The 26,337-nt window shown below is 43.0% G+C and overlaps 1 protein-coding gene across 1 annotated transcript in view; it reads right to left on the bottom strand.

Annotated features, from left to right (window-relative positions):
* Positions 1–17,673, bottom strand: part of LTBP1 (latent transforming growth factor beta binding protein 1) — a gene marked incomplete at both ends in the record, with an annotated part of 190,569 nt that extends 172,896 nt beyond the window's left edge. Inside the window, 3 exons of the mRNA XM_082299245.1 lie at positions 2,106–2,394; positions 16,738–16,808; positions 17,213–17,673. Of these exons, the coding sequence (XP_082155371.1) occupies positions 2,106–2,394; positions 16,738–16,808; positions 17,213–17,673 (821 nt within the window). The remainder of the gene's footprint in view (positions 1–2,105; positions 2,395–16,737; positions 16,809–17,212) is intronic.
* Between the last annotated feature and the right edge of the window lie 8,664 nt (positions 17,674–26,337).

Raw genomic sequence — 26,337 nt, 5'->3', positions numbered from 1 at the left:
GAAGGACAGCAGTAGCTGCAAACATCTAAAACTTCACATTCAACTTGACTGACACCCTGCTGTGCACCTCCTTCCCCCCATATCAACTGGGGTCTTGAAACAAACTAAGGTCAGACCCATCAATAAAAACAAGAGTACAATTAGAGAAATTTCAGACTCACATTAAGTACTTAAAGCTCAGAGAAAGAATATCAAAGACTGGCTAAGTCACCAGCTACTAAAGAGACAGAGAAAAAATTCTCCAACAAGATGGGTGTTTCTTTGCTGCTTATAGCAGTCAGATACAATCCTGAACCTCAAACACAAACAAGCAGAAGTAGCACAGCCATGCACACTTATATTAAAAGAGAAAACATAATGCAAATACAAGAAACCAGAACAGAACACAAGCACCAAATCCTACTCTCCTCAGTTACTCAAGGTGTCAGAATTCCATGTCTGTTTCAGGTTTGAAATGGGTGCCGGGAAAGAATATCAAGCCCTACCTTAGACCACCACCAACAGCCCCTGAAGATACAAGAAAAAATGCAGATAACCCTGACACTGAATCAGCCAAAGATGAAACTAGTGCCGCCTGGAGGTGACGTCGACACAAAGTGACAGGCAACCGAACATCTAATTTGCACCCCCTCCAGACTGTTTCGGTTTAAAATCCCCCTGAATCCCCCTGACCCCTTCCCTCATGGTTTCCCCGCCTGAACAATCCCTTACTCTTCCTATACCACATATGTACCTTCCTGTTTTGAAAAGGGGGATGGAAAAGGGAAATTGATAAAGGGAGAATGAACATTTCCAGTTTCAGGTATTCTCAAGTGATTCGACCTTTCAGTAATCTTGCCATGATCCTTAACAACTTTGATTGAGACCCTTACAGAGATACCGACCCCAACTCCCCCATGGAACCTGACACCTGTCACCCTGCCGTCTCCTAGATGTCCTTAACCCGAGCAACTACACAGAGAAACTGCTGTGGCTAAGGATGCTGTGGCTTATAAGAGCATGGAAATAGCAGCCCCGGTAGCCCAGAAAGGCCCACCGCACCCAGCACCGTTGAAGGAACTCAGGACTTGTTGGGACATTGGGAACTCAGGGGAGGGGTTGCCTCCCTCCAGAGGCTTTGCAGGTGTTTCTGGTTGTTCTGCCATCCGTTCATTGTTTGAAATACTGCCACAACCCTGGACCGCCACTGTTAAAACCAAAATATCCTTTCCTCGCTCATAGAAAGGGGAAGAATGGTTCTCACCTTAGTTCCAAGTAATAGGGGGAGGCCTTCTTCTAGAGTAAATTAGGGGGAGACGTTGTGGTGGCTAACGCCTCCCGAGTTACCCTAAAAGTGGTCTCTCCCTACAACACTGTGCTAGAAAGTTCTCCCTTTGTCTAGATCCTTCTGGCCCTCTCCCCCTCCCATTCTTTTTCCCATTGGCCCCTGTTAACTCACTCAACCTTGCCTCTGCCCCCTAGCCCTCAGACCATCAGTTTTGGATGCTCTGCCCGCCTTTGGGAGCTCTTTGGATAAAACCAGGGCGGGCTTTCAGTTCTGGGTTCTTCTCACCGCTGCCACCCTTCGGGTCCGTTGCCATTAAACACCTCGGAATTGCAATCAGAGAGCCCCTCTCGCCTCTCTGTCTCCGGTTCATGCACAGACTGTGGGTGTGAGCGGCTGTGCACAACCACCTGTGAAGGTGACATCGTGTGCAGGTGCTGGCAGAGCGCCGCCTGAGCGTGTCCATGAGGGACCCAGCAGGGACAAACGCGGCATCGATCCGCCAACGCCCTCGTTCAATACATGTCAGACTCTGCTCTAGGCTAAACTCAAAAGGTGACCAGTGTAAATTAAGAATAATTCCTCCAAAATTAGTACAGCAGTAATACTCTAAGGAAAACAGAATTTGACTGATATTATGGGATATTCTGTTCAGGTAAGGAAATCCAGCTCATAGGTAATAGAAGTCTAAACATCCACTGAAATCTTAATGTTAAAACAAGAAGCTGTTTTAAAAAATCTCTGAAAGTTTCCAAATACAATTTTTTGAAAACACTTGCAAGGAACAACTTTTTATAAATCTAACACACTGGACTTCTTTGAAAATAAAGAAAACACTTACTGTGGTTGCATTTGCTGAGTTAACCCAACAGGAGGCTTCTGCTTGATTGTGAATGCCATCTGAGTCATAGGGCCAACCTTTGGTGGGACCTGCACCTTCTGAGAGAAGGACTGCTGGGCAGCCTGCTGGGGTATGGGCCATGGGGGAACAACAGGGCTCCGGCCTCCAGTGGAAGATGTGTCTTGCACAACTGTATCCTCACAGGAATTACCTTTTGTTCCTGGTTTACACACACAAAGCTGAGGTCGCAGGCACATCCCTCCATTTTGGCACGGCGGTGCACAGTTAGCTAAGAAAAGACATTTTAAAAAGTACCTTTGAAACAAAGCGTAAAGGAAAATGCAAACCCTCCCCACAATAAAAAAAGGTATTAATTATTAATGTTAATTGGAGTAGGAGAAAGCAATATTGCTAAGCTCCACAAAAGATAATATGCAAATTGGTATAGCTTTTACTGATTTCTTGCACAACAGACATGTACAACATTTGAACAGCTTCAAAAAGTAAAATGTTCAACCTAAACAATAGGAAATGCACTAGTTAAATCAAGAAATATAGCATTATTTCAAATCTTCCTCCTTTCTTCTCAGTATTCCTCCTCCTCATGCTTTAACCACCCAAACTGCATCCGATGAAACAGTATTACACAGATTATAGAATTGTACAGATCCAGGCTGGGATTCATTTTACAGTAGTAAAATGTACATATGCTGCATAGGTACCTAGAATGAATCCCTACTGTCACATTATAGATCACCAAAATGATGCAGAGAAGCATGAAGCAATTCAACTCTTCCCCCTCTAAAACCCAAATGACACTCCCTGCAGTAGCCCCACTGTAACAACACAAGAGACGTGAACTGCTGCTACAAAGACACTGCTACAAAGACATTGCTACACCTAGGAAGAAACAAACAAGTGCTTGTGATTATCCCAGACCAGCTTCTATATGTTCTTTGTATCATCAGTAAAAAGGGATCAGATTCTTCAAAATACAATTTGCCTTCAGAGAGGATTTATTACACTGCTTTGTGTTGCTCTATCTAGTGACTACAGAGGGAGTCTGAATAACCAGCCTAGCTTCAACACCCAGCTTGTAGACCTAGTATTGCAGGATCAATTCCACTCTGAATGGACAAGAAACTTGGAGAAGCAGCATATGCCATCAAAAAAATGGAGAGGGGGAAAAAAGCAAAAGCAATTGCTGATCATATATATACACAATACTGCAAAGGCATGTCTGATTTGAGGATTTATTCTGGATGCTTAAATTTACATCACAAAGATGGCAAAACAAATTAATTCTCTAATCTAAAGGACAGAATTTAACATTAAAATAAGATTCTGGGATAGCCAACAAAATAATTTCTTCATTAATCACATTAGAGATGGCACACAATGAAGCATGTATAAAAAAAAAAAAAACCCACGGCTGAGCTACTTTGTTCCTACAAACTAAGCATATTTTTAATATTGTTAAAGATCCTTTAAAATTGACAAAATTATATGCCAGGTGATAATTTTTTTACTAGAATAGGTAAGATCATATTTTAAACTATAACACGGGATTCTGCACCATATACAGATACATCCAACTGCACAACTATATTATTTAAAGTCAGTCCACAACCCTTGCCCAAATAAATTAGAGTACTTGACACTTCAATCAAGTTCTAATACATAATTCTATACATAAAAATAAATTAAATGCCCAAGACTATATATTAATTAACTCATTAGGATGGGACTGTGTTAGTTTGGAGGACTAGTTTGTCAGCTGGCAGATGTATCATATACACCAACTGCACAAGGCACCAGAATTGCCCTACAACTTAAACCTGAGTTTTCCATGGGGTTTTTCTCACATATACTTTCCCCCCCATGTGAAACTTACCTTCTTTTCAATAAAACTTAGCTAGGCTACCTTATTTGCATATTATGCATCTCCCTGACAACATAAAAATAATCATTTGCTCACTTCTATTTGTTTATTTTTGAGACTCGGTCTTGTCTTTGACTGCTGGAAGACTGAAGACCATTTTCACTGTAAACTTGAGAAGGAATTTGCAACAAGCATGTGCTGTAATATACAAGCCAAGTCTTCGTTGTGCCTTATTTCTAAAGCTTAGATTTTGCTAGAAACAGTGAAAGCTCATTTATATGCACATGACTGAAATAAATAATATCTTGGCAAATAAATTCAGGAGCCTAAAATTCTAATTGAATTTCACTGGCTTTGGAGAGACTCTTAAGACCAGAAGCGTGATGCCATCACCTGGGTCATTTGTAGGAAATGTGCAAAAATCACAGTAAAGAATTTGGGCACAGTTGAGAGTGCTTTCGAAAAGCATCTCAAAAAAATTCTTAAAAAAAAAGCAAGGCTTTCAGAAGTCCCATTTTTACATTAAAAAAACATTCATACTGAAAATGTATTTCTGGAGGTTTATGGACATGCACCTGTAGTAACCACTAAGTTTCTCGAGAAGTTATTTAAAAACTGATGACTCAACACAGAAGAAAGCTAACAAGACCACACCAAAAGTCAGTATGACAAAATATCCACTCTGCTAGGACGCTGATCACAGCATACCTCCTCCCAAAAGTGAAGTAACAATGTATACATACACAAAAGACAACCCTGAAAAATCTGCAACTCTTTTTCCTGTAGTAAAGAACCAAAGTTGTGCTTCAGAAGCCTATGAAAGCTTGAGTTTCTACTTATTAAAGAGAAGGTAGCAGTGAATTTAAAACTATAAAGCTAAAACCAGAACCTGTTTTGAAATTACCTCACCTTTTTTGCCCACACAGACTTGAATATTCTTACTTCACTGACAGCAACGTAAACCCTGGAAGTTTGTACACATATTACATGTACATGAAGCAAATGCTCTGCAGCAAAACAAACTGTCTTACTCTAACTGGCCTTTAACAAAACAAACATCAGGAGATCCAGTACTTAAGTTATAAAACAACGGTGACAACAGGTTGAAAACCCCATCCATTGGATCTTCACAGCAAGGAACCCTTTGACTGAAGTCCTTCATCAACGTTGCGTAATAGAAGATCACAAAACTGGATAAAAGATCACGTTTTTAGGAAAGAATTAAAACGAACATTTTAATTGCCATAATACAGCAGTTTAGTTTCTAAAATGTCCAAGACAGCTGTAGTGTGCCAAATGAATGACCTAATTATTTTGTTTGAAGACAACAATAATGGCCCATAAAACTGAAAACACCAGTATTTTCCATAAAGCTAAGCTTCCAAAAACTGAAGTGTGGAAGTATTAAGTACAAAACTGAAAAGCAGGCCAATATACTGCTGTTAAAGGCAATTGCCTTGGTCCTATTCAATTCGAGGAGGTCATGACTGGAAATTCAAAACGGAGCTTGGCAAAGATGCAAAATAATGAGACTAAGCTTAGTAGTCAGATTAAAGATCCACTTAGAACAGTCCTCCCCCTCCATTACTAAAGTGGATGTTTAAGGACAGGGTGAGACACAATAGAAGTTTATATCACTACAGCTTTTAAGAATTAGAGGCTCAGCAACTTCCTGAGCAGGAGTGCTGGTTTTGCATTTAGTAAGTCTCAATAGATTTTTCTGTCAGAGGTTGAATGATCTGCTCTTTGAGCCACTTCCTTCAACATCCAAAACTTACTGTGCCATGGAAGTTGGCCACACTGAAAGGCCAGGCACAGACAATATAACCAACCTTCCCTCACTTTCCAGAAGTGTGATTTGTGGTGAGCTTGACCTTGGCTGGATGCCAGATGTCCACTACAATGCTCTATCAGTCCCCAGATAGACAGGGGAAAGAAAATAAGATTGAAAACAACTCCTAGGTTGAGATAAGGCAGTTTACTAAAGCAAAAGCAAAAGTTTGCATGCACACAAGTAAAGAGAAGAAAAAAACCCAGGTTTATTCTTTACTTCCCATCAGCAAGCCATGTTCAGCCACTTCCCAGGAAGCGGGGCTTCAACGTGTGTAGGGGGTGCACCAGAAGGCAAATACTGTAAGTAACAAATGCCCTCTGTTTCTTCACCTTTCCTTAGCTTTTCTATCTGATCTGATGTCATATGGTATGGAATATCCCTTTGGACACTTTGGATCAGCTGTCCCAGTTGTGTTCCCTCCCAGGATCTTGCCCACCCCCAGCCTCTTGATGGAGGGGGGGAATGTTGAGAGACATCACTGGTGCTGTGCCAGCACTGCTCAGCAATAGCCAAAACCCTGGAGCGTTACCAACACCTTTCTAGGTACCAACGCAAAGCACAGCGCTCTCAGGGCTCCAATGGGAAAAGGAGCTCCAGCTCAGCCAGACCCAAAACAGAGGGGAAGGAACAAGAATTCTTTTGCATCGGTTTTGTGTTTTAAGACCATGCAATCTGTATCTACGAAAAATAAAGCCACAGTGACACATTTGCTTTGGAAGTACTTAAATCACAAAAAGCCCAAAGCTGTACCCCAAAATGCTCATCCTTTTGATGCATCTTTCCCTAATCAACTACTGCTCACCACTCTCTCAGGCAGACTACTACTGGGTTTGACAAATCAGGCCTGGTATGGTTGTATTTGTGACATTCTTTCAGAAAGCAAGGATAAATTAACATTACCACTAGGTTTAAACACACCCCTTCCAAAACATCCTATGTTGGTTTGGGACTGATCTATACATACACACTTTTCAGTCCATGTGTTCATGTCATTACAGTTAAAGTGTACAGAAATATTTGCAGAAGCAAGACCTAAAATAAAAAGTTCATAATAATTTCAAAACACATAAATATTTTAAAACTTCTACATATGCAGAATGTATTTGTTTTAATACTTTATAAATTCAGCATAATTTATTATCTGGAATCAGTAAGCATAAAACATTGTCATGCATGGAAGGAGTTTAGATAAAAACTTCTCTTTTGTCCCTTCAAATGAATCAAAACACAAATATAACTGACTGCACTTGTCCTAAAAATGTGTGTAATAAACTAATATTAAACTAATGCTAATTCTTGGATTAAGATCATTACAATCTCATTCCTATGCTAATCACTTCTTTTAACTTCTTCAAAAGTAACACCTTATTTACAAGTTTATTTCCCTGTGGATAACAGAAATTCGCAAAAATGTATTTTGCAGGGAGAAACTCACAATAAAAGAATTTGAATGTCCCAGGAGTTTCCTGCACCCAAGTTCCTAGCCTTTTAGCCCTGGCTCCACCTTTAAGCATTTCCTTTAACAAGCAACTGCTGTTGGTTTGTACTTAAATGTCCACAAACATTTTTCAATATCATTCCTGCATTTCTAATACTTCGACACAATTACACTACAACGGTGTTGTATTATGCTATTTCTAGTGCACCCATCCACCTGATTTCTTTCTTTTTCCACCTCAAATTTATCTTTTTTTTCCTCCTCTTGAGCACACATAGTAGTCCAGCACCAGTTTAAACAGAATGCACTGACTTCCGACAAATTTCATCACAGTGCACATTGGCACAGTATATAAACTTCTCCCACAGGAGTGCGTAAATCCTGTTGGGCACAATACATGCTGGAGGGCAAATAATAGAAAATACAGCAGTTGGAAAGAGGATTTTAAGTATAGAGCTGTTTCAGATTCCAGCACAAAACGGCTGAGAAATGATGCAGGCATCAATTTACAGAAAGGGGAAAAACCAACACCGTGACATAGATACGTCTGTGCTGAGGGCGCAATGTTCAACTTCCTTTACATGCAACATAGGAATACTGTTAAAGGCATAACAAATACTGCTTTATTTCATTAATTCAAGATTTTTATTCCTCAAGCACACAAGGAAACCAAAGCTCATCTTGGTTGAGTGCACATCCTAAACAAAAAGCTGTCATACAAAGGCACCTTTAACTCCTGCTGGGTTGAAAGACAGAGTGATGATCCCCCACTGATTCCAGAAGAAAAGCAGTGAAGTGCTTTCCTTGGAAGGCGACAAGCTGTGGGTTCTGAAAGGAAGGAGGCATATTCCAGCTCCCCTCGGAAAAATCTGAATATGGTGCTGACATCCTGAAGAAGAGCAATGTTTTTTAGAATTTCCTGTTCTACAAATTACCCTACTGCTTAGCTCACAACTTAATTTTATGCTTTTATTCTGGATACCATTTTAAGTATTAAGTCATTGTCCAGACTGAGGATGCAACAGCAAAAGCTAACTGAAGCTAATGCTTTTCTGGGAAGCTAGTTCTCCGAGTATCTCACACCAAAGAGGTTTCAAAAATTGAAAAGTTTAACAGAAATACATCCAATAACTCTAAATATTCACTGAGAAGGGGAAGAGAGGAATTTGCAACCAAGGGTGATACAACCTTGTTGTAAGACCATTCCATTTAAAAAAAAAAAAAAAAAAAAAAAAGTAGAAATTACCTTATATAATCCTAAGAAATTACATTAACTGCAGAAAACCTGTGTGACCTCTACACTACTAATGGAGGTAGTATTACAACCATCTGTGTCTTTCTACACAGGAATTTTTTTTTATCGTAACTATATGGTCTTAAGGAATTCTTTCCCTAAATATGCTTCCAATGAAAGCATGTGTTGGAATTCTTTGCTGTCCACTTCAAACCATCAGATTCGTTCCCACACTGGCATGTAAACATGACCTCCAGGAAGGGAGGGAAACAAAACACAATGCTTTTAGCATACTTCTTTTAAAACAAACACAAAAAACCCCAGTTTCTCTCCTAACCTAGTGGCAACATAAAGTACTTTATTAATATTATTTTCTATGTATCTTCATAGTATAATCTCTAAATGCCAAGACTCACCAGAATTGAATAGCTGCTGTACTCAAATACTTCAAAAGCTTAGCTTCAGCAAAAGGATGCATTATTCTATCAGTAACAAGAATATAACACACTGTATGATACTTGGCATTTTCAGTCATGTTGTGTTTACTGGAGTTTACATAATATAAATAGTTAAGACTATACAATCTGAGAGACATTTTAAAGTATTTAATTATAGCAGACCATAACTACACATATTCTGACAATACAAACATTTCACATGCTACAAATCCCTTTATCATTCCAGTGCCAACAAATAAAGATAAAAATCATTCACTACAGAATGGACAAAGCCAAGGAAACCACCAGATTCACATGATACACACTATTTTCTCTGATGGAGTGGTTAACACTCAAGTATGCACTCCTTTTAATTCTCTTAACATTTCTCAGTACAGTGCTTACTCATTTTGTTAGAAAATACATCATAATAAATATGCAGGACACTGAACAAACTAAGACAAGCACAGTAAAAAGGCAACTGGAAATACTTAACTGGATGCAGGATTCAGACAACTGAAGTGTTACAAAAAAGAGAAAGACTGGAGAAAAAACTACTAATCACAATAGAGTAAGCAAAACACTAAGTACAACAAAGTTTTCCCTAAATCTAACCAACTGTCAATAATTGTTCATAATTCGGTTGAGCTTCTCTGAAAATCCAGGCCTAAACTGCCATCTAGAGATAATAAAAACCTGATCTAAATTATAAAAAAAAGAAAATCTTGCCATAGGACACAAAAAACTCCCTGTATGCAGGGATTACTATCTGCACTTCACAAAAAAAAAAAAAGAACATGCCCAAGCAGCCCTATTTTTAGCTCTGTATTTAAATGAACACCTTGCCTTACTAACATGTAAAATGCTTGTTCCCCCTCTGTGTGCAGTCACAGATGTGGAGAAATGCAAAAGATTAGCTTTCTTTCTATAGTCAATGCACAGGATTATTTTCTAGGAATAAATCAGGCTACACAAGTACTGCTGCTTTTACAGGCAAAACAAAAAATCAACTAAAAAGGAAACCTCAAACCCAACCCAGTATCGGTCTAACAACTTACGTATCAGTTACAGAACAGGGACTGACTTGACAACCTGAACCATCAATAATCTGCTAACACCCAGTACTGCAGAATTTGAACAAGGAGGCAGCTGAAGGATGTGTGTGCCTCTCTTCATCCACCCTCCACAAATCCTATAGCTCCCAGGCAATCCAAGCTTGCTTTAAGGCAGGATCAGTCAGCACAAGCAGCCCTTCATGGTGAAGGCTGCACTCTTCTTCTCAAGGCCTCATGGAGCAGAACCCCACCCCTCATTACAGCCCCACTCTTCCAAAGCTTGGGAAGCCCACTGATCCCATACACACACTTTTCCCTGCTCTCTCACTTCACAGGAGAGGAAGGAGATGGGAGCATGCCCCCTCCCAGCTATTCCCCTCTCCATGCTCAGGAAGAGTGGCCATAAGAAGAGAGGTGCAAGACTAGTACTGTAAAGTATCACTTCACTGTCAGTACAAAATTTTGTTCCTGCACATGTGCAGAACCAGACAGTGCACAATTGATGGATGAACCACAGCTTTCCCTGACACCTACACAGCTTTCTACTCCACTTCCACATTACACACTGAAAAAAAACAGCCAACAAACTGAAAGGGAGGAGGAAAAAACCCCAAACACCTCCGTTTTCTGTGTTCCTTCTGATTCTCTATTTAGAAGGGAAGCGTTCAGGACTTTTCATCCACTGTAGATTTACAACAACTTTACTGCAGGTCCTGCTTCTTTTGTTAACACTAACTACCACAGTGAGCTGAACAAGTCCACTATCAATCTGTCATCTGCTCCAGCGTGGGAGCACAACATATTGACAAGCTTCTTTTAAGGTTCTCATTTTTTTATTTTGTTCTGTCTTAATTCTATACACACTTGCAATATTTGTATGAAACAGACTATGTACCATTTTAAGCTTGTTTCCAGTGAAGTCCCAAGTGTCTCACAAAGAAAAGGCTGGGTAGGTTTCACTTCATACTAATTGTGGACTTAAGTTTCCTCACCAAAATGAGGGAATGGCACATGGCATGGTCACATGTGTACAGCAGGCAGCAGCTAACAGCTCCCCCATCTTCTCACAGCTCTTTTACAGCCTCATCTCACAGGAGGGAGGTTGGCTGCCAACCACGGCCAGGGGACAGACATTGTGCTCAACGTCTGCATTACTGCTGATTCAGGTCAGCCTCTCTTGAAGCTGTCATGCCAGTTGCACTTACAGAGGTTTGGTTTGTGTTGTTGGACCATCTTTAGGTATGTGCACTCTATTTCTTTTAAGATGTAAAGAAAAAAAAAAAGTCTAAATAATAAAAAGCTAAACTCAAAACATGAGCACTCCAAGAAGCACTCAGCCTCATACTGGCACTCATTCCACAAGACCAGACTACACCTTGTCCAAAATAAAACACTAAGCCCTGAAACACACGTACCCTGGGCCTCAGGTCATCAGACCCAAAGGGTTTTGTCTATAGATCAGCTCCACACTGCTTGCTAATGCAGACAAAGACAACAAGAATTTGGACCCTGTCATTCTACCCCCCTCCCAAGGGCAGTAAGTGAAAAATAAAGCAGAGTAGAATTACCACCAAGGTCTAACAAGAGTCCTTTCCCACTACAAAAGCCCATCTATTTCCTGTACATGAAATTCAAAGGTTTTATTTACATATTACAGTAGCAAGCACAGCAAAGGCAAAACCAAGCTTCTCAAGCTTTCAGTTTTTCAATTCTGAATTGTTTAAAAACCACGTCAAAGGATTGATTAAAAAAGGACTAATGTATAGGTCAGTCACGTGGGGTCAAAGCAGTTTGTCCCTTTAAAACTCGGACATTAAATTTTGATTTAGACATAATTTGAAGGAGATTGATACTGCTTTTACTGAGATTATGGTCTTAGAATGAAAAGAAACAACATTTGGGGACAGTATGTTATAGTTAGGCTTTGTATACACTATGTAAATAAATAGAACTTGGTAAAACTCAAAGGCACAAAACTGTTTAAGCACAAGCCTCAGGAACTGGTTGTGACCAGAAAACCTCCAAGAAGCACAGCTGCAAACATTTGAAGTGCTCAGTTCCAATGATCAAAAGTACAGCCCTCCTGGATACCACCATTTCTAAGAGCTGAACAGAAGACAGAAAAAGAGTAGATTCTGAGCAACCAATACTACAGCATTTAGTGATACGGAGTTTTATGTCTAAACTGGAGGACTCATGGATGCTTCTAAGTTTCCAGATCTGGATCCTAACCCTATTTCAGAACAAGGCCTAAACATGCAACCTTTCTCTCACCTTCCCCAAGAAATTCAGAAGTGCAAGCTGGAAGCAACCTGGGGCACACTCCATCCAGGTGATCTAGAATCACTGGTCATGCTGTCAAGTGCCCATGTCCTGAAGGAGACACAGAGCTGTAGCATACTAACTCAGTCACAGCAAGAAGTAGCGCTCTGAAAGTTTAGAAAGGAGGTGGCTCAAACTGAACAGCAGTACACAAGCAGAGGACAAGCAGATTCATAAAATGAACAAAGGGGACCCTTCCTCAGGGCAAGTATTTACACAACTTTCTGGTCTCCTGCCTCTACAGTAGCAAGCATCTACTGCTGTGTATTTTCTTATTCTGAAAAATAAATTAACCCTCAATAACATCTTTATTTAATGTTAAGTCAGACGCTCTTTTTTAAAAGAGAATTAGCAAGATAATCTTTTAATACAAAGAAAAAAGAAAACAGACTGTTTTCTCATTTCTAATGACCTTCCCAAGGTGCCCAAGCACATGACAGTTCATATGTCACCAAACTCCTAGAATTCAGTCCACTTCCAACACCAAAATACTACTCCTACGCCTATGCATGGAATACATGCATGCACACACACAACACCTTCAGCTAACAATGATGGCATACCTGGGTTCTACACAGACAGCAATTTCTCTCCCCATAGGAAATTTACTCTAAATGTGTTCCTGCAATATCCACTTCCTCACCTCTTTGCACTGTGAGCCTTTCTTACATCTTCATAGTAAGGAGCTCATGCCATTAAAAACTGCCAGCTGTCTCCTTCCCATTTTTTTAACCACCCAGTTTACATTGAGAACACTCACAAACAACTGCTATTAATACTCCAGACAAAACATATTATGCATTTTACATGGGGTTTATATTACGACAAGGCAGTTCTTCTCATTTATCTTTTTAAGATATCAGATTCTACATACAATAGGTAATTTTCTCTTACATTCCCAACATGAAAAACAGCTCCTTGTACCATTAGGCAAACCAAAACAAAACAAACAGCAGAGTATATTTTGTAGAAGTAGTTTTAACTAACAGAAATTTAGTAGTAAGTAACAAAATAGGAGACAACAGATTTCAACAGGATGAACACGCAGTTGGGTGGTGGGAACTCGTGATTTCCAGCACAGGCCTTCCTGACAGTTGTTATAACTTGTCCAAGACCACATTTAACCTATGGTTTAATTTCCATAAATGAAATAATAAAAACCCCACACTCTCAGCTTTACTTGCCTTACAGACATGTTACGGCGCTAATTAATGTTTCTATAAAGCTCTGTTATGCAACAAGTACTAACAAAACATGCTGTCTCCAGCCTTGGTGGTATCTTATTACTGCACTTGCACAGATTATAACCTATGATAACTATGACTGGAAGACAATCCTTGTCCTAAACCCTTTCACGTGCTTCTAACTTTCCAAGATGCTTACTGCTGTGGTTCAATTTTTCCCACTTCTGTCTTTACCCAAAGGTGGAGGTTCTGAAAGCTTCAAAAAGGTTGGTTTTGATTGTTAGGCATCATATGGCCAGCATAAAGCAATTCTGAATACTTTTACACTGAGTGTTATCACTTCATCTTTTTAATTAGAATGATGCAGCTCTTCATAATTTAAGTCACACTGAGTCTGAAAAAGTTCTTAAAACTTTACAATATAAAACTGAAATATTAGGGACAAAGTGGGGAAAACCTTACATGCCTAAATTGGATATGGTAGGCACTCTCATACAGTTTACAGAGAGACAGAAGCTCACCTTCTGAGGACTATCAGGCTTCCAAGACAATATGAATAAATGTAAACACAACAGGCAGTTCAGCTTCAGACTAAAATTTTTAAAAAAGGACTTGAAAAAGTTCCCTTGCCTCCTCTGTACAGATGCTGCCCTCTGACCCACTTCAAACACCCCCTGTTGCTGCTACTGAGAGCAAAGCGACGTGGCTGCCACTGCTCCCAGCCAGACCGCCACCCGCCCGCACGGAAGCCACCCGAGGGAACGGCAGCCTCAGGCGTGAGAAAGCAGGGCTAGCAACCTTTGCAGGGCAAAGGGAAGGGAAGGCAGCCTGGCTGCAAGGCCATACCTCTGCCCTTCACCTCTCTTTCTGCGGGTTCCAGGCAGGCTTATTCACACAGGTGCAGCAGAGCAGAAACACATGCTGCTTGTTCCAGCCTGGGCTTACACCTGAGCTAATAAAGCTCGCTGATCAGAGCTGGCTCTCAGCACTCTGGTTCTGGAAGCACGATGCAGACAAATGGAAGTTGGCTCTGGAAAGAGCCAGTATGGGTCTGGGGTTTATTAGCTCAGGCTTTGCACCATGCAAAAGGATAGAATCTCACCCTAGAGACTAAATAGCTTATTAAAGTGATACTGAGCCTGAACTAAAAAAGCCTGACACAACCAAACTGACTTTGTATCAAGTCAGCTCAGGTGTGCCAGCATCTGTGGCACAGTTAATCCACTGCTGCAACAGCAACTCAAAACCAACGGAGCCCCCTATCTGAATTTTAAAAAATCACTTAATTTTACAGGAAACAAAGGGGTTAACTGTTGTTCAGTTATAGGGTTTCTTTTCTTCTGAAAGGAACATCAGGAACTTCCAGAAAAGGTGTTATCTGGCTTTTATGACTGTGAGACTAATCTTCCATAGCTGAATCAAGTCAATGCTATCTCATGGTTTAGCCTAAGTTACAAAACAGACAACTTCAGTACATTTAGTGCTTCCCTTGGCCTGCCAAGAGAGGGGTGAAACTGAGAAAATCCAAGCCAAGTGTATTCCTCCACTGCTAGAAGGAATCAGAGAAGCATCAGAGCAGGGAGTAAAAATATTTAGGAGAGCCTAGTAGCAGAGGCACAAAATGAGAAAGGTGGGAGGATTTTCTTCCTGACCTTTCTTTAACTCTGTCTCTGCTACTCCATTCCTACAGTAACTGTATGAGCTAACCAAGTAATTTATGGATTTAAATTAAATTCAACAAAGCTAACCCACAAAACTCCAATTGTCTTAGTCCTTACTGAAGACTCTAAAAATACACAGGAATCAAAAAACAGATGAATGATAATCAGAAAAGTGAAGACGACAAAACTTAAAGGACAAAAAGCAAAGAAAATTACTTAATTTACAAACAGAAAACTAACCTGGAAATGAAAGTCACTAGAAGACAGAGAAAAAGCCATAAAAAATGAACATTATTTGGGATTTGTTCAAAATAGTGAAAATAAAATTGGTTGGAAAAAAGCACAATTACAATACATTTTTCACTTAATCTCCTGCAATTACTAAGAGGTTTTTTTCATTTTGATTAGTCTTTAAGCTAAGGTAGGTGTTTATTAAGCTCTGCAATTAGCCTCAAAATACCACTGTAAGCTGAAGGAAATCATTCTAGTACTTGTAAGGTGTTAAGTATAAAAAGTGACTAACCTAACACAGCAGCATGTATTTGAAAATGTTAACTTAGGAGAGTACGTTAAATACACATCTAGGTTGGTAGGGAAATCGTGAAGTTTTGTCTTTAACTACTGTCATAAAGTCTTTGCTTCTTAGCAACAGGTCCATGCAGGTCAAAGGTACTTGACCTTAGTCATGATTACAAAAGTGATTGCTCTCCCTATTGTGAAAAATCCCACACAGGGACAAAAGCCACTAAAAAAAAAAAACCTCTTGAAAGCATTGTTTAACTCCAACTCTCTCAGGGGCAGTAATCTGTCCTGCTGAACTACAGCAATATTCCAAGATCTGCCCAATCTCACTGATACTCACAGGGGTTTCCTGAAGAGCTATGCCACTCCAGTCTTTCCTGACCTCATGACATCACTCCAGTTTAGCCATTTGCAATCATACCGAATCTTGCCTAAAGTAGCAGAAATTCTTCCACTTTCCCATTACAAAGGACAACCAGCGTATAGCAGGATTGACTCGATCAGTGTTATTTTATGCACATACTTTGTGTTTCTAATTATCCCAGTAAAGGTACATCACTCTACAGCACTGTCACCAAACCAACTTCTTTCACGTTGTTCAGTGGTTCAAAAATTCTATGCCCTAAGTATGGGATCACTCACATGGGCTACGTGGCGAAGGGAGAGTTTGAGTAAATGGCGATTCCTTGCTCCCCACCTGTGCTCCTCTGGTAGACTCTTTACCCTGTTAAGTCCTCCATTCTAAAAACTCCTAAAAACCAAACACTGATGGGGAGGGGATGTTCACACACACAATGGCTCCACAAAGCTCTCTCCAAAAATGTCACCACCTGTGCCGAGAATAAATATGAGGCACTATTCATCTTTTACCGAAGGTTAAGGTTAGCAAGGAGGGATTTAAGGACGGAAAGAGTGTTAGATCTGTCCTGTGGGTTCGGTAGCTCAGCCAGCACCTCTTTGCCCACAGATGAACGCAGCATCCACCACCAGGTGCCAGCGCGGTCCCCTCAGGTCCCACCACATCTCCTACCACACCCCCCTCCCGGACCGCACGGCTACTCACGTTTGATGCACCGCTGGGAGCCCGTGGCCTTGCTCCAGCCGTGGCAGCACTGTCCCCCGCACACATTGACCCTGCGGGAACAGCAAACAAGGACCAGTGTCCAGCGAGGTATCCCCGCTCCCCATCCCGAGCCAGGCCAGGGAGACAAAAGGCGGGAAGAATTAAACCTCCCGATTAAACTCGACGCCTCACGCCGGGCGCGGGGCCCGCCGCGACTCCTGGGATGGGGGGGAGCTGGGCCCGGGCCCGGCCTCAGGTTCCGCGGGGAGACGGCGAAGAACCGCGGGCGTTCGGTGCCCGCGGCGGGGGTGTGGCCAGCCGGGCACCGGGACCGGGCAGGTAACGCCGCGGTGCCGCCGGAGCCCACCCCCCCCCAGCCCCCCGAGGGGACAACAGCGGCCGGGACGGAGATGCTGGAGGTGCTCGGGAGCTGCGGTGGTGCAGCGGGGGCGTGCGGGACGGGAGAGCGCCTTACCCCGGCAGCGGCGGCAGCTGGTGCTTCTGGCGGAGGGGCAGGGCGGCGCTGCTGTTGCCGTGGGGGCCCGGCGGCGCTTTGGGCCGCGGGCCGAAGCGGGCCGGCTTGACGAAGGAGGAGGCGTGAGCGGCGGAGTTGGGGTGGACCTGGCCGGCGGGGCCCAAGCGGAGCTGGACGCCCGCGCTGCCCGGCTTGCTCATCCGCCGGGTCCGCTCCAGGGGGCCGCTGCCGCCGCCGTAGCGCGTGTTCAGCTGCACATTGAACGTGCGCTGCTGCTGCTGCTGCTCCCCCCCGAGGAGCGTCGGGCGCTGCTGCCGGCTGCCAGAGGAGCCCCCCCGGCCGGGCTGCAGGACGTACGTGATCCTCCTTAGCCTGCCCTTTTCGGAGGCTGCGAGCCCTGGTGACAAAAGTGCACAGGCAGCGAGGAGGAGGAGGAGGAAGCCCCGTCTGATCCGACCCATTTCCAGAGCGGGAGCCCCTGCAGCCGGAGAACTTCGCGGACCCGTGGTGCAAGGGTTTCCTCTCCGCCAAAAGACGCGTGTGTGTGCGACCTGCGCCCGGGGCGCGGATCCCTCCTCCGCTCGCTGCCCCCCAACCTGCTCCGGGCGGGGGGAAGAAGGAAAAAAAGCCTCAGGATCCTCCCGCCCGCCCCCCAAACTGTTAGGAAAGTTCAGCAAACACTTCGCCCCGTGGAGCAGGAAAACATCGTTGGAAGAAAGGAAGCGGCGGGTACGAGCCGAGCTGCGAGCCGGAGCGGGAAGGGAGGAGGAGCAGCAGGGGAAGGGTGTTTGCTGGAGGGGGGTGGTCGCAATGGAGAGCAGATGTCTCGGTTGCCGGAGCTGCCAGGGGTCTGCGTGCGTGTGTAGGAAATGGCCCTTGAGTCGGTGCGGGCTGCTCCGAAGCCCCTCTTTAAGGGTTTCCCTGCGAGCGAGCGTGTGCGGAGGGGAGGGGGCGGGCGGAGGGAGCCCCTGCCCCGGTGCCGGCCCCGCGCAGCCAATCTGGGGCCGCCGTGACGTCAGGGGCGCTCCCGGGCGCGGGGAGGGGGCCCGGCCGGGGCCAGGTGACCGCGGATGGGGAGCGGGGCGGCCGCGGCGTCCCGGCCTCGGAGCCTGCGCCCCTAAGGGAGCCTCGAAAATACCTGTTTGAAGCTAGGGGCGCCGGCTTGCCTTCTGCCAGGGACCCAGCCCGCAGAGCTGCCCGAGCGGTTCGGGCAGCGTACCTGTACTTCGATAATAGCTGAGCCTTTCTGTTCTACTTTAATAGAGGTGAGGCTTTAAAGCCCCAAAAGCGTAGTATACGTGCTTCACTCTGTAGGTGGGAACTCGAGGAAAGCACATTCCACCGTCTCAGCTTAATGAGAGCCAGAGGTTGCTCTTAGCAGAAAGCAGGATTAGGAGGGACCATGTTCTTCATTGTTTTTCTTTATGTTCGTAAAGCAGTATATATTATTAAAGAATGAAATACAAACCACAATTGTACACTGGTAATTAACATATAAGCAAAACTTCCCACATTTTTCTCCAGTGGGTCTTAACCAATCTCACCCTCTAGCACTGTAAACAAAAAAACAAAGTTCACAAAATAACCCAAAGGTTACATCTTTTAAAACACTCAGAAGCTGATGTGTCCGAGTTCTTTCCAAGAAACTTCGTGGAGAAACAGTTTGCAAATCCAATAGCTTGGAATTCAGGTCCTCCTCCCAGGGTTCTTCTCTGCTCTTTTCCAAAGCTTTAAGGACACTGACCCTGGCTCCAAACTGACGAGATTTTGCTCTTAAATGCTCTTGGCACAGCTATACAGCCGGCAAGGGGTGCAGGAGGGTTTTACATTGACTCAATTCTAGGCAAGAGCCATGTGTAAGCAAGGAGCACAATGGTCCCTTCCTCCTTAGTTCTCATCTATTTAAAACTGCTCAGAAATACATAGATGTTTTAAATAGATGAGAGATTGGAGCTTGCTATAGTCACATTGTAAGGGATCCACAGCAATGTTAAAGGCTCCTGCTTTTTGTGCCTCCAGGGGTCTGAATTAAAACCCAGAGCTTGAAAAGAAAATGCCACAAGTAGTTGAGGATTCTAAATTCACAGAGGGTTAAATGAGAATGAAACTCTTTGATGCTTCAGAGAAAAACTGAGATAAAGCCTAAAAGTTTCAGAGCCCCAGTTTGAAGTTAACTGGTAAGTTAAATGTGAGACCACTGTCTCTTCTCGTAGCAAACATATACATCTATTGTCTTTTTAACTTGGAAGGCTTTCCCAGCAAGTGAACTGTTCAGCCTTCCAAAGGCTAATTATTGTGAATTCCAACTATGCTAAGTGTTTTTACAGTATTTAGGGAACAGAAAAATACCTTGAAACCAGTGTGGGGAGGTGAGGACTGAGTAAGTAGAGAGAAACTGACGTGCTACTCAGGATTGTTGCTCTGCACAAGGCTGCTGTCCTTCAGAAGTTTTCCAGAATGAGATCACAACTCCGTGTGTGGCTGGGTTTGTTGAACAGAGGGTAAAAACTGCATCATTCCACAGCAGAAGCCAGTTGCTTTTAAGAAATGTGAGGTTTAAGTCATGCCAAGCAGGGGGCAAATGTGGTGTTTTACTGGCTACTGTACAGCAAATGGTAAGGAACCTCAAGGGAAATATATTCACAAAGGTGGATGCCTTGCACAGAATCATCAAGGTATAAAAACATTCTTGAAAAAATATTTAGTGTTACCTGAAATTAATTGCTAGAGGTCAAGCACTCCTCACAAATTTACATGGCAGATCTGATTTTCAGTGTTCTCTCTTTTTTCTTTTCTCCCTCCAGCAAGGAAATCCACGCTTTTCCATTTGTCTGCTATCTGGTTTTGGTTCCTCCATCCCTCCCCCTCCTCCTCCTCCACAAGTCTGGAGGGTCTCGGATGTTAGGGACCAGGTTTGGCTGCAGTAACACATCAGGTTGGCCACAGAAGTTTTAACAGCTAAAAGAGAACTTCAGTGAACCACCATTGCAGACTAAAGCTCAGCTCAAAATTTCTTCACATGTAGAAGTTTCTGCTTCCAAAGGACAAAGAGTGCATCCAGCACCAAACAGCCAGATGCTGGCCTTTTAAAATCAAGTCAGGTGGCTACTAAAGTTCTGAGGATTCTTTAGTAAATGGTGTCACTGCTTGTGGGAAACCTGCTCTGGCTACCTCCCCACCTCCTGTGGAAAAGACTCTGATTTGAGTTAGCAGTGACAAACAGGAATTGGTATCTCACACCCCCTTTCAGGCACACCTCTCTTTTGAAGAAGAGTTGGGAAAGCAGTTTGCACTGTTTCTGTTCTTGTCCCCTGTGGTTTGTGACTAAAGGGTGGACGTAAGGAAATATAAAGTTCCTTAGTCTGTACACCACCCACCAGAGGGGCAGACCTCTGGATGCTCTGCTGTAAGGATGAGGGTGAGGCTGAGAAGGGCAGAACTCGCTAGAAGACTGGGAGCAGGACAGATGCAGGAGGCAGAATTGCTGCCTGATGAGATGGCAGGATTGCTTCAAGGTTTAAAGGCTTAATGGATAGGGGAGAAGCCAGTTTGAGAGCGTACCTACAAGAAGAACCAAAATAGCATTATTTAAACCAAAATAAAAGGAAGAACTAAACTGCTGTGTATGTTTTTGCTCAAGACTCATGACTTTGGGGTCGGTCCTATGAGTTGAATGAGAAAGGACTGTTGTTTTGAGCTGTCAAAGCTGGCAGCACTCAGATCTCCACCATTCTTTTCATCAAATGACTGTTACCCCGTGTCACATGGAGGATATGTTTGGGGCATAGGCTCACAGGGCAACACAGGGACCTTTGCAGGACCTTCAGTGAGGATGTACAGTTATGCTGAGGGTGAAGTCATCTGAGCACGGTGATCACCGAGCCAACCTTATGCATCACAGTGCCACCGTATCTCCCTGTGGCTCAATGTCCTCATTAGCCAGGCCGTAAGTTGATGATTGGCAGTGCCTGATGTCCAGCTGCGGGGCCAGTAAATGGCTCTGGTGATCTTGTAGATCCACCAGGCAGCAAGCCTTGGCCTGTAAGGAAAGCTGGGTTGGGAGCTCCCATTTAACATTAGAGTTTGACAACGCTGAATGCTGTGTTTAACCTCAATTTTGGCTATAGAAGAGAACTTTTACAGTACTGTAGCTCCATTAGCTTCAGTAATATTACTCCAAACTTCTTTTGAGCTAAAGGAGGAAAAGCAGTCTATAATTTCCTGTAAGATGAGAATCAGCTGGAGAGCTGTATTTGCCTTTTCCTTTTCTGTACTATGCAATCATCTGCAAAAAAGTCCTGTATTTTGCAGGCTAAATTATACCTTTAGCCATAGCTCTGTGCAGGTAACATGACACTAATTTGAGGAGTATTTCTTTTGAACAAAACGTAACAGCTTAGTCTCACTGTGATCAGAGTAGGAAAAAGAAGTAATTGGTGTTTATTATGTCACTAAAGTATATGGCACACGTGACTCTGAATATATACCTGATTTGCCAAGTAAGACCATGTCGATACTAGCATCATTTCTGCATGCTGTTTTTCAGAACAGAACCCTGATTGTTGTTTGTTCTTTCAGGCAGAAACTGTAATTACTCTACAGTTTGCACTAATATCCTGAGGCCTCAGCTGTTCCTGAGTGTTACCAGAGTATAAATATCATCAATAATATTTCACAAAAGGACAAGTCTTGCTCACTCTATTCATGTAGGCACTTACATCCACTTCCAAGGAACTCAGTCAGACTAGGTCTGGATGGATGTGTGAGGCTTTGGGAGGAAGCAGCTTAGCTTTGCTGTACCCATTTGCTGCTGGTGACCTTCCTTGTGATTTGGAGATCTCTAATGACCATACTTGGCACATCCCAGTAATTCCAGACTCACACTATGTTACCTTGGGTAACCAGTCTTCTGCCTCCCCTCCTTGGATTTGCTGAATTCAAGATGCATGAATGTGCCTTCCCCAGCACGTTCTCTGAAAGATCTCCCAAAGCCACTCTCCCACTGCCACTGGAATCAGGGCTCTGCTGCATTAGCACTGTACACACAGGCTGGGTGATAAATCCTGCTGGCTCTTCTGACTGGAGTCATGCAGAAGCAGACCAGCTTTTCAGGGGCAAAGGAACTTTTATGATAAGCTTGGTTCATGATGTGAATTCGTATCTTGGAGCAGTACAGATCCTGTGTGGCACTCAGTTTCTGAAGCAGACAGATGAGCATGCAGATATTCCAAAGCCACAAGTCTGGATGGGAAAAGAAAACAAAGTAATGATAGTGGGAGTAGGGATCATCATTCCCACTCGTACTGCTACCAAAAGAGATTAGGACTCTTTTTTCTTGCATTAAGTCACACTGAAAGCTGGATCCGTTTGGCAAAAGCCTGAGGCCAGTCTGTCACTACTGACCACCACCATATCCAGCAAAATACACACTTAAGGCAAGTAGGAGTAGGCTTCTTTATAAGTTGCTGACAGTAGCTGTAGTAAAAGAAGTTGTGTGGATTTGTATAGTCCTGAATTCCATTTTTCCAAACTAGCAGAAATCCCTTCTAGAATATTTGGCAGTTTCACAGTCATCCTCACATACAGAAAATAACTGATTCAGAAATACAAGATTTTTTTCAAGATATGAAAATCTCCACACTGTGCTGTTGCAATTATTCTTCCCCTCAAGGAAATAAATATATCTTGTCTACAAAACAATAAAATATCTATGGAACTTTTTTATTACACCATTCCTTGCAATAGTTTGTTTCTTTTTACAATCCCGTGTACACTGAAAATAAATAAACTGCAGAGGAAATTAGGTGGAAAGGACCACAAAAATAAGAAAATACATACAATTATTTCACTTTACCTTAGGAGAAGACATGTTTAAACTAACATATTCTTCACAAAAGCAAAGTAAATATTATAACTGATATTTGAAAACTCTCACGGCGTGACTATGTCGTATGCCAAGAATACTAACCTCTACAAAAATAAACTTCAGCAGTGGACCCTGCACTGTGTGCTGCTCAGACTTATGAAAGCTGAAGGAAAGAGAGTCTGTGTAAAATAAAGCTGCTTCTGAATGTCTTAAAGTTTTCATAATTGTGCATAATCTAGGCAGACCAGCAAATCAGCATAAGTGGAAGTGAAGCAGACAAAAGTGGTAACCATGAAAAGAGGAGCCCTGGCTCATGGGAACACCAGCCATGATTACCCCTGCAGTAGCTGCTGAATAACCTGAAAGGTAATGTTTTCACAGCCTTGTCTGTGTTTGGTCTCCCCCTTTAGCCATAGCCTGGGATGATGTTGGGTGGACTGCTTGGGTATCTACTGTCCAGTTTAACCTTCCTTTGCCTGTCACAGAGTACTGAGCCCTGCTTAGTACCTGAGCTTGACTGTCAGGGTAAACAATTGTTTCAAGAACAGCTGGGCACCCGGAGCAGCAGATCCTGGCTCTCTGAATTTAAAAAAGGGCAGAATACTACTTCTAATGATGCACTTGGAGCAGCTCCCAGCACACCAATGTTATAGGTGGGGAGTGTGTGTATAGGTTCTCTGTCTGCTGCTCTTTCAAGGTTTGTGGTGGAAGGTGATGGAATGAAAATTACAAGCTTTTTTTTTTTTTTTTTTTTTTTTTTAGTTTTTAAAGTAGGTAGGCAATAACATGCTGGGCTTTCATTTCCATCACTTTTCCTCCAATAGGTAAAGGTGTCTGCAGTGATGTTTAATGTCAGTCTGCAGTGTGTCTGTGTTTTCCATCAGGATGCTTGCACACTGACCCTGGTCTGAGCAGGAAGACCTCTAAGGGTCCCCTCTGCCCTCAGTTACCATATGCATCTGTGATGAGGTGTGGCATCATGCCTAACAAGCAGCCTCAGGTGGAAACAGGCACAGCTGCTGCCCATTTTGGGTTTCAAGAAAGCAAGCCTGCAGGGAAATAATGTAGACGACTTCCTGGTGTAGGCTACATGTGGGAAGGAGATTCAGGACTGGAAGAGCTAGGATATATGCCAGAAAGGATGAAGCAGACCCCAGGAAAAGGCTAAACACCTGGGCTCACAGATGACACCAGGCACAGTCTGAACTGATCTTGCCACCAGGCAGGCTGTAACATAATAGTACTGTAGAGGGACACATCAGCCCAGCACCTGTATTTAGAAAATACAAATTCAGTCTGGCCTTATAGCAAAGAGGCTTAGCCGAGGAGGGCCTGGTAGGGGCTGACGGCACCAGATAATCAAAACATGGTCTTTAATTAGCCAAATCAAGGTGATGTGAGTGACTACTTGAATAGAATCTTTCTCAGATTTTAGTCAGTTCTGCAGTGTTCACCTGAGCCTAAGAAAAAAAAAAAGCATGATTATGAAAATCATAACTTTTTATCCTCCCTTAATAGCTGTATTTAAAATAAGCCTCTATGACTGTCAGATTGTTTCGAACCTGCCATCGTAGTTTACCACGCTTCCTTAAAGCAGTAGCAGATGAATCTAAACAGTAGAGGGCTTGTGGAGCGTCCCCAGCATGGGCACGCCGCCGTGCTGCTCGCAGACATTCCCGTGCGGGCCAGCCGCTGAGTCACGGACCGCAGCTCCTCTGCTGGCACCGGAGCCCACCTGAGGGGCAGCCTTCGCTCCCTGCTCCAGGCGGCCGCTCCCCTGCTTCTCCCAGCGGGGCTCCGGCCCGGCGCTGTCTCCCTGTCTCGGCTGATGTCTCTTCTTCGCAAGCCTTTAGCGCCCAAAGGCAAGCGGGCCCCAACGCTGCACATCTGCAGGCTGGTTTGTTAGAATACACTGATCTGCAGGGCAACATAGTGTCACAGGCAGCACATACGAGCAGCAAGCAGAGAGTCTGTCAGCTCTACACATCAGCATTCCTAGCTGAAAAAAAAGTCTGGAGGATGTGCCTCAGTGCTAAATAGCCTGTCTGTGAGTGATCCTTGTTTGAGTCACGTGTAGTTGGACTGGAGAGAGTAGAACCATTATCTGTCCAGAACAGGGTCATCCAGGAAAGCAGGCATTTGGAGCATGAAGTTTCAGGTCATGTAGCCTCGTTTTCTCATTTTCTCATTTTCCTTCTGTCAACTTTTAGCCAGCAGCACACAAAAAATTAAAGTTCTCTAGATTCAGGATCCTAGTGTAGATGAATTTGCTAGCTTTGTTCATATTAAAGTTTAAAATTTTCTGGGGGAAAAAAAAAGGAAAAAGAAAAATAAGCAGATTCCTATCCTTTTCTTCCAAAACAAGTGTAGCATTTTCTAGGACCACAGTTTTGACTAATCAGTGTACGTACAATCTTGAACTGAAAAGATGTAATCTGAAGACAAAGGGAATGATCCACCTCTGCACATAAGCTTCTCGTCTGCTCCTTTTCAAAGCACATTGATGTCCATCTCTGACCTAAAATCAAGTGGTACCTATACTCCTTCAGAGCTGAACTAGCCAGTGTTGCCCCTCATTTTCTGTGGGGTTGTAGCCATGGCTGACAAGGATCAGGATTCTGCTCCAGGACTGAAAGTTTGATGATTTCCAGAGTTGATTTAAAGGCAACTGCAATTATGAAAATCAGAAATTATGACTGCCAACAATTTAAATTGAGAGAAAGCCTCTCCAGTCAAGAAAACCTGAACGAAGACCATATGTAAGTCCTTAGCACTGACTGGCAAAAGCACCAGTGGTTTTTTTGAGTGTTTGCCAGTTTCGTGAAAGATACAATACATAATGTTTTCAGGTCTGCAGGAATCTCTTGTGATTCTTTACAGTTCAGCTCATCAAGTCCTGACATTTTCATTTTCAGTGCTTCAGTATTTAAAGCAGCTTTTCTAAGCCAAAATTACACAGTTCTTCAGTCTTCTCTTGTCATCTGTTATCATGTATCTTTCAAAGACTAAAACAGATTTTTACTAATTGATTTAGCTCTTCTCAAAGATAGGGCCGATAAATTGAACTTTCACACCTGCTACCTTTTCTTAGGCTTTCTTAGTTTTAAAGTGAGGTGGGCTTTTTCCTTCTGAAAGAATTTAAGATTTGTTTTTATTGCAGAGAGTATCTCAGTGACTTGACAACACCAATAGGTAGAAGGAAGTCTTTTTACAAATAGTTATGCTGAACAAAATATTCACAAAAGCAGATTAAGTATTT

This window comes from Coloeus monedula, assembly GCF_965178545.1.
Source record: "Coloeus monedula genome assembly, chromosome: 2".
In the NCBI taxonomy this organism is placed as follows: Eukaryota; Metazoa; Chordata; class Aves; order Passeriformes; family Corvidae; genus Coloeus; species Coloeus monedula.
Note: the sequence above shows the minus strand (reverse complement) of the source record. Positions and strands in the feature narration are given on the sequence as shown.